The sequence below is a fragment of the Dipodomys ordii genome, unplaced genomic scaffold, assembly GCF_000151885.1.
Source record: "Dipodomys ordii isolate 6190 unplaced genomic scaffold, Dord_2.0 Scaffold10, whole genome shotgun sequence".
Taxonomy (NCBI): domain Eukaryota; kingdom Metazoa; phylum Chordata; class Mammalia; order Rodentia; family Heteromyidae; genus Dipodomys; species Dipodomys ordii.
In genome coordinates, this window is record NW_012267226.1 from 22,984,832 (window position 1) to 22,994,204 (window position 9,373).

Genomic DNA, 9,373 nt, shown 5'->3' on the forward strand with positions numbered 1-9,373 from the left:
TCATGTTAGGTTATGTAATTTTGGCTCAGTAATATAAGTAGAAAGTTGGTAGGCCTTCCTAAAATGTTATAAAGGCAATACAGTGCAAAATGCAATACGAAGCGAAATGCGTAGTGTTTTCCCCAGACCTCTTTCTTTGGCCATACCGAGGCTCCATGGAGAGCATGGATGGGTGGTCAGGCTCACCTCCCCTGCCGCCTCTCCGTAGCTGCTTCATCTCCCCCCGGCAAACCCGGGTAACATAAGCAATTAATTTTCAATAAGCTTGAATAAATGGTCCTCTGCTATTAAATAACTCTAACGGGTTGTGAGGATCAGAGCCATGTGTACATTCCAGGCACACGGGAGTCTCGGAGACCTGGAAATGTCTGATAAGATTTCACCATGCCTTCTATTAAAGTGGCGAATCACAGAGCAGCCTGGTCCTCAGGCACCCTTGCTCACCCGGCTCCAGACTTCCACAACAGGTGTTTCAAGAACTCGCTGTACCTAGGGTACAGACGGGATAGTCAGGAAAACCACTGCCAGGAAATTAAAGTGCAGAATGTATAATTATTAGTCCTTCGGGAAGCTATCCACACAGAAAACCACCATGGAAAAAACCAGTAGAGGTCTCTGGATAGTACATAATAATCTTTTGGACCTTAAATGTACTTTCTCTCTTGATGGTCAGCTCACCAAACAGCTCCCATATTTTCCAGCAACCCTACATTTATCAAAACTAATATGAGGAAGCCCGTCCATTCCTCCTCCTACCTGCCCCACGCCGGCCCCGCAGCGAGGCCTGCCCCATCTCCCCTGAATCCACACAATAGTGACACTTTGAAGTCGGACAGATGAGGTCCCTAAATTTGTTGCCTCTGCTTAAAATTGATCATCCTTGTGTTACAAACCTCGAGCACCTATTTTGAATAAAAGCTTTAGATGAATATCAAAGAATTATTTAGCCACATCTAATATTTTAATTAGATTATAGTCTCAATTTAACCCATTAAGTCTCCTTTGATGATCCTGTTCTTAGTGGTTAGCCTCAGATGCACGAGGTAATGAATACTGGACCTTTTGATTTAATGAGAATTTCGGCTGTTCCAGCCTGCACCTCTTTGTGTACCTTTTATTTTGCTGGCCATAGAATCCTGTTAATTGAAGGGGTCTCTCACCGTCACGCATTAAGGAGTATAAATTAGCATCCCTATTCTAATTGGAAAATGCAAGCAGACGGTTCTGCTTTGATGTGAGGATTGAGCTGAGGAAGGCAGCAGCCCCCTGAAAATGAGCTGATGGCCTTGTTATGGGGCAAAATACAACTGTGTCCATGTGTCACAAAACGCTTAATGTCTTAATTGGTCACCTTCCAGTTCTGCCCTTCCTGCTCGCGTCCTGTCTCTGCCAGCCCGTCTATAATGTGCGTATGTAAATGTCGGGGGGGGGGCACAGAGCAGGGGCGTTGGCTGCTTGTCTGTTTTTCCTTTCTCTGTTTCTCTCCATGCCTCCATCAGGTGCCCTGGTTTTAAATTCATCTGAGTCCAAGGAAAATGAAATGTAGCTACCCCTCAGAACCAAAGAGGGGGGTGGGTTCCAGACCACCCACATACGTGCACTAGCTACGCAAGTCCTTCCCGTACATGGCCAAGTATTCATGTACAGCCACTGCACAGCCTCTAGATCACTATAACACCAACCGCAAGGCGGGTGCTCTGTGAACAGTTGCTACATTGTGTTGTTTAGAGAACAATGGCAAGAAAATAAGGCATGTGTAGTACAGAAGCCCTGCGTGTGTTCGTTTGTTTCCCATTATTTTCAGTAGGCAGTTAGTTGAATTCGTAGATACAAAACACTGGCCTGCTCTGGCCAATGGAGAGCCAGTGATAACCTCAGTTCCCTCACCTGGAAATTCTTGTTGAGGGCCCCGTGCAGATAAAGACGCTTAAAGACCAAACCTGACCACCCACGCCCTCGACCAGGAGCGCCACTGGGTGCTGGACCTGTTCTGTGGCCCTCTCCTCTGCTAGGAAGGGGAGAAGGCGCTCGTGGAGCCAGCGGGGTCTCTGCTGTGTTCTTTGGGTCTCATATGTACTCTTTCCCTGGGGGCAAATTCATCTTCCAAACCAATCTTGCACTTTATTTTTGCCACTCAATTATCAAGCTCACTCTACAAAGAAGGCATAGCTGACCCTCCCGCTGGCCTGCCCACCGCACCTCTCCACTTCCCGTTTTATTTTTATTTTTTTCTTTTTGGGTCCGGTCGTGGGGCCTGAACTCTGGGTCTGGGTGCTGTCCCTCAGCTCTTCAGCTCAAGGCTAGTGCTCTACCACCTGAGCCACAGTGCCACTTCCGGCTTTTTTTCTTTTTGCTTATGTGGTGCTGAGGAATGGAACCCAGGGCCTCAGGCATGCAAGGCAAGCGCTCTACCACTGAGCCACCTTCCCAGCCCCCACTTCCCGTTTTAATCTGTTCTGATGATAATGAGTCCTACTGAACTCAACCGCTTCCGTTTCATAAAAGTAAATGTGAAACTAACTCAACACCTCCATTGTTCACTATAAATGTCAGCTTAAATTAGGAGCTCTGCTCTTCTCGCACTTCACTGTCAGGTTGCTGGGACTTGTTGGACAAGCAGGAGTTTGGAGAAGCAGGGAGGAGGAAGAGTGGCAGGAGGAAGGGCCATGACAGAGGCTGTGGCTGATCAAGGCACGCCGTGTGCACACAGGGGCTCGGCAAAACGTGACCGCTGTAGACAACTAATGGCTGCTAGCTAAAAGACCAGAGACAGAGAGATGGAGACAGAGAGTCTGGAAATTTCTGAGGAATTTGGCCAGCCTAAAATAGAAGACTTAAAAATTCTGACTTCAGAATTTATTGAGTTCTTCCGCCATGGTATCATACCCACAGTAAAGCTTACAGTTAGCAGACTTCTAGTTTCCTTCAAGACTTATTTTTTTTTCATTTCTCACTTAAACATAACCAGACAAATGGAATTTCCAAACAGCTGAGCAAATTAAACAAGATGACTTTAAAAAGAAGAAGGCAACTGAAGAGTTCCTGAGAATTCGAATTGTGATCAAGAAAAATTAAAATCTCAAAAATAAGTTCTGAAACTAACAAAGGAATTGTCATAGAAACGAGCAAAACCAAAAGGATAAAGGATAGGAAAAAATGAGAAGAAAAATGAGAAGTTTAAAGAATCAACCTAGTAGGCTAAAAAAAAAACCCAAGGAATAGTAGTCTCACAATGCACACAGAGACAGGCTCATCAAGGAACTAATTCAAGAAAATTGACTACAAGTGGGGAAAAATGAGTTTTCCAACTAAAAGGCCTATTGAGTATCCAGAACAACAGGCAAAAGTGGACCTAAAGCAAGGCACATAATTGTACATTTTCAGTACACTGGCTACAAAAAAAAAAGCATTCTACTAGCTGCCAAAAAGGATAAGTAAATGCATAAATAAAATAGCACACAACAATCATGAATCAAAGTAGGTTGAGACTTCCCAGTTGAAATTGGAAGCTAAAAATGGAGTGGAACATTCAAAATTATTCATAAATGATTTCCAATTTAGAATTCTATACTTAGCCAATAAAGCATGAGATTAGAATAAAGATTTGCTTGAGCAAAGGGTGATCACATGACATCGTCAGGCATCAATGCTCAGAAAGCACAATCAACTGTGAGCCCTTGGACAGGAGGGGAAAACTGAGCTGGCCGTGGAGCTTAGTGGCAGAGCTTCTGCACAAAGACCTGGGTTTGATCCCTGGTATTACACGTGTGCGTGTGCGCACACGTGCACACACACACACACACACACACATGCATGGGGGGGGGAGATATAGGGAAGAAGAATAAAAGAAAAGAAAAGGAATCCCGGGGATGGCAGCAATGCACTGACAGGAAATCCAGAGTGTGGAGCAGATCAGGAACATGTTCCAGATCCTCTTTTATTCTGGGCTTATCAATCCTTCCTCAGCACAAAAGATAAGGAAGCCACATAAAGAAACACTTCTTCTGAGACATGAGGATGAGATGAAGCCCACACATCACCTTGTAGTTAACCTGTGATACCAGCTGCAGGTCCCATGATGCTCAGGGTGAGGATGCTCTGACCCTCGCTGCAGGTCCCATGATGCTCTGGGTGAGGATGCTCTGACCCTCGCTGCAGGTCCCAGGATGCTCAGGGTGAGGATGCTCTGACCCTCGCTGCAGGTTCTTACCTTCCTCCATCCTCTAGTTGTTTGCACCCAAAGCATCACCATAGGTACATCTGTAGCTCTTATCTCACATTCCTTGCCTTTCTTACCTGATTTATTGGACACACACATTTGTAGTGGCCAAGTAAGCAATAATTTTAATATTGGCAAAACCAAACTTAGAATGTAAACCTCTATGGTGAGCCACCTAGCCAACAGCTGTGACGCAAGATCTGACTGGGTTCTTCTGTACTACAGAGTGTCCCACTGGAAGGGAAGGATCATGGGATGCTTATAACGGAAATCATGGAGGAAAGGTGTACACAGCAGGAATTCTGAGAAGGAAGGAAGGAAGAAAATGAAGGAGAAAAGGAACTACAACCAGAATATACTTGGGAGCAGGCATGGTGGCTCACCTGTAATCTCAGAACTAGAGAAGGGGGACGAACGGGAGGGTAGCAAGTTCAAGGCCATCCTGGGCTACATAGGAAGATTCTACTTGTGAATAAATGAATGTGTAAGTAAAATGAAATGAAGAGAGTACATGGGAATGACTTTGAATTTTCATCCCTACATATTTACTGGAATTATCTCTGACCACCAGATGTACAAATTCTGTAATCCTTCTAAAGTAACAGGCCATGAAACACAGACACCCATGTTATCTGAGACTTGATTTCTTCCAGGTATAAAATGAAGGGCATCCATTTTATCTAATGTTTCTTCTTAAGACTCTTTGTCCTTCATGTATTACACCACTCTGTTTCCACTTACTTTCTAAAACCGAGTGCTGGGATTTCTCCTTTCTTCCTTCCTTCCTTCCTCCCTCCCTTCCTTTCTTTTCTTTTTCTTTCTTCCTTCCTTCCTTTCTTCCTTTCCCTCCCTCCCTCCATCTCTTCCTTCTTTCCATCCCATCTTCCCTTCCTTCCTCTCTCCCTCCCTTCTTTCCTCCCTTCCTTCCTTCTTCCCTCCCTCCCTCCCTTTTCTTTCTTTCCCTTCCTTCCTTCTTTCCTCCCTTCCTTCTTTCCTCCCTTCCTTCTTCCCTCCCTTCCTTCCTTCCTTCTTCCCTCCCTCCCTCCCTTTTCTTTCTTTCCCTTCCTTCCTTCCTTCTTTCCTCCCTTCCTTCTTCCCTCCCTTCTTTCCTTCCTTCTTCCCTCCCTCCCTCCCTTTTCTTTCTTTCCCTTCCTTCCTTCCTTCTTTCCTCCCTTCCGTCTTCCCTCCCTTCTTTCCTTCCTTCCTTCCTTCCTTCCTCCCTCCCTCCCTCCCTTTTCTTTCTTTCCCTTCCTTCCTTCCTTCCTTCCTCCCTCCCTCCCTCCCTTTTCTTTCTTTCCCTTCCTTCCTTCCTTCCTTCCTTCCTCCCTCCCTCCCTCCCTCCCTTCCTTCCTTCCTTCCTCCCTCCCTCCCCCTTCCTTCCTCTTTCTTTCCCTTCCTTCCTTCCTCTCTCTCTCTCTCCCTCTCATTATTATTATCATTGTTGTTTCTGAGACAAGGTTTCACCATGCAGCGTGTTCTGGCCACTAAGCCACGGGTCCTCCACTGCAGCCTCGGGAGCTGGGATTGCAGGTGAACTTTGACACTTAATCCCACTGCAGCCATCCAAATGACTCCTGTGACTGCCTTCCTCTCCACTCATTCCAGAGCTTTCCTCCTCTAAAATTAAAAGCTCCCAATCCTTTATTTGTTCTTTTCCACACTCATAACTGTCCAGCTTTCTGCACACAAGGTGACTTTTAGGTGGTCAACTCCTCTTTAAAACACGATGCCAAAAATATATACTACACACAAAGTTCAACTAACTCATTGTTTTTCTGTGTAAATTTAGGAAGGCCAAGGAACCACCGACTCAACTAAGCCTGTATATTGCAGGATTCTCTTAGTACCAGAAAGCATTTTGCTTGCTCTGTCTCTCCAATCACCACATCCATCCCAAGACAAAGCTCCTCTCTCATGGAGCGGGGTCGTGGATTCTAGTGAGGTACTCCTTAATGGCTGGCTGGTGTATTGTTTATTTCTTATTTCTTATGTCATGATCAGACAATTACCAAAACTCTCTCTCAAAAGTCTATGGAATCCATGTTTTGTGATGTTTCTTTTGTCAATAACATTTTTTCAAAAAAAAATCTATGGAGGGCTGGGAAGGTGGCTCAGTGGTAGAGTGCTTGCCTTGCATGCCTGAGGCCCTGGGTTCGATTCCTCAGCACCACATAAGCAAAAAGAAAAAAGCCAGAAGTGGTGCTGTGGCTCAAGTGGTAGAGCACTAGCCTTGAGCTGAAGAGCTGAGGGACAGCGCCCAGGCCCAGAGTTCAGGCCCCACGACCGGACCCCCAAAAAAAAATCTATGGAATCTAAACCATCTGAAATAGAGCATTGGGGACAAACATGAAAAATGAAATTATGACATTTGGGGTTAGAAGTGGTATGACTTGCCTACCCTGGTTATTTGAAGATGCCTTAGTTCCTTTCCAAACCAGACCTGCATGTGTCTTTCTGTAGTACGTCATCACGAGCTTACTTTGGTCAGACCTTCAATCTGAGTGAAACTGAGTTGAGGCAAAGCCTGGGACATTCTCGGCCTATGGAGGCTTTGATCAAAGCCAAAAAGTGCTATCACGTGACATTGAATTGAGACTAAATTGTGTCTATTCCCCAGCTCCACCAATCTTAAGGGTGTGTGTGTGTGTGTGTATTGTGTCACGGTCAGCAAGTCTGGTGTTGCAGTGGAAGCTTTTCCCTCCCATTCATTCGAGCGAGGAACTGCCACTAAGGGAAGAGCAAGGTGAGCAGGAACTGGCATCTCACCGTGCTTTGTGTTCTGCGATGGAGCCCAGCACTGCTCATGCTGCTGCGGCTCCTGTTTACTTGAAGCTCGGGAGATGCACCTGCGGGGCTCCTTGCAGGCTTAGACTAAACCCTGGCATCTTGGGAAGGCAGGAGAAGGAGATCAACGCCAGGTGGTTTTGCGTTTGTGTTCACCCTCCCAAATACACACTATTTCGATGTTAAAGATTCTTTCCAAATCCTTTTAGCAGTTCTTCCCGAGATTAGAAAAATGTGAACATTTCCCCTTAGCTCCACGTTCTTGTGTGATAGTTTCAACTTTCCCTTCTAGGACATTCCTATTCACAAATCACATTTTTCTCTCTAATCAAACCATTTGTTCTGCTGTAGAGCATTTGCTGTCAATTCTTTTCTTGAAGTGATACTGAGGATGGGTAGGGTTCAGTGGCAGATTACTTGCCTAGCATTCAAGGAGCCCTGGGTTTGATCTCCAGAACAGGGAAGAGGAAGAGGGGGGGGGGGAGAAGGAGGAGGAAGAGGAGGAGGGGAGGAGGGGGGAAGGGGGAAAGAGAGGGGCTGTCATTCTGAACAGATGAGAAATCTGGGCCTGGATTTTGTGTGTGTGCCAGTCCTGGAGCTTGAACTCGAGGCCTGGGTGCTGTCCCTGAGCATTTTTGCTCCAGGCTAGCCCTCTACCACTTGAACCACAGCTATGCTTCTAGCTTTTTGGTGGTTAATTGGAGATAAGAATCTCACAGATTTTCCTGCCCAAGCTGGCTTTGAACCCTGATCATCAAATCTCAGCCTCCTGAGTAGCTAGGATTGCAAGTGTGAGCCACCAGCACCCAGCTTGTAATTGTTTTTAAATAAACACATCTACCAATCTAAAGAAATGAGATGTTGGTACCCTGTGTCTTGTATATACATTTATCTGATTTGGGGAAAGGAAAGGGAACAAGAAAATGATTAAACAAAGGAAAAAGGGTGAATGGATGCAACAGTGATAGTCACAAGACACTATGTTGGAAGGGGGAGGGAAAGTGGGAGAAAATGAGGGAGGGGGTAACAATGGTTGATCAGAAATGTACTCATTACCTTACTTATGTAACTGTAACCCTTCATACATCTCCCTTACAATAAAATAAAATTAAAAGAAGAAATGAGAGCAATGTGTACAAAGTGAGAAGTAAAAATACCAAAAGGAAAAAAAAAACCGCTTACGAAAAACAAAGTGACCAAGCAGTGATTTTTTAAAAACTCCACCTTGGTGTTATTAGCTAGCCTGGACTTGGTGAGTACGGGCATCAGCCATCGCAGCCTCGGTTTCCTGTCTGTGAATGGGAAGAAGTAGCATTTCTCAGCCGGACTCACAATCTCTCCCATTATGAATCAAATCCTTCGGAAAATCCCAAAGGCTCTACGATGCTGGTGTTTTGAAAGCAGTGGTTTGTTGTTTTCTTTTTGTTTTTGTTTTGTTGGGTTTTTTGCCTCTGAAAGATAAAATTAAGTGGCGCGCTCTCACTGACATTTAGGTTCGTCTTAGAAACCCCAAAAGCCTCTTGTTTTGTTTGGGGGGATCTAGGCTACAAATATAAAACTCATAAACCTTAGACCTAGAAGGATCTTTCCCATCGGCGCCCTTACTAGGGGGGCAAGGGCACGGAAAGATGGCGCGCAGCCCAAGCCCCAAGCCCTGTGTGCCTGCTGAGGCTGCGGGTTGAGCTTTTCCAATCTTCCAGAAAGAGGGGGGGAGAGGGCACGAGGGGGAGGGGCCGAGGGGATCGGGAATGGGGGGCAGAGGGGATGGGGGCACACCCCCCGCGGCTCTTTGCTACGTGTCCGGAGGAGGAAGTGTTCATTTCCAATTCCAAACGTCAGAAAAGAGCCCTTCCGCCTTGGGAAGCCCCGAGGCACCGTTTGCGGTGACCCTTTCCCGGCCCTCGGTGCGAGGCCGGCTCCCGGGACGGCCAAGGTCACGGCCAAGGTCACCGCCCGGGCCCCGCCTGCGACGCGCGAGCGGAAACAAACGGCCGGAGACGCAGGGTCCGTCCCGGCTCTGCCCGGCGAGCCCTTTATTCGCCTGCGTCCGCGAGCCCAGTTAGGGGCTAGAAGATGGGGGCAGGGAGGGCGCTGGGCCCCGCCCTGCCGCCGCGCCGCCCCACCGAGCCGCCCGCGCCCGCGCGCCGCGTCGTTGGATTGAATCCGTCCTTCGGCCTCGTCTGTTGCTAAAACTTTGCTTCCAGCAGGCGGGGGCCGGGGCCGCTTCCACGCGCGGCGGCTCACGCGACGCCGGAGCCTCGGGACGGAGGCGCCTCACGTCTGGGGAAAGCGCTCCCGTGGGTTTTCCGCGCCCGCATCTGCCTCCCCGCCACCGCGTGCGCTCCGGCGCGAGCGCGCGCCTGGACTGCG

General features: G+C 47.3%; 1 protein-coding gene across 1 annotated transcript in view; it reads right to left on the reverse strand.

Moving 5' to 3' along the window:
• Positions 1 to 426: 426 nt before the first annotated feature.
• The window catches only part of Bsx (brain-specific homeobox), a 13,074-nt gene continuing 4,127 nt past the window's right edge, over positions 427 to 9,373 (reverse strand). Inside the window, exon 4 of the mRNA XM_013009515.1 lies at positions 427 to 489. Within this exon, the coding sequence (XP_012864969.1) occupies positions 427 to 489 (63 nt within the window). The remainder of the gene's footprint in view (positions 490 to 9,373) is intronic.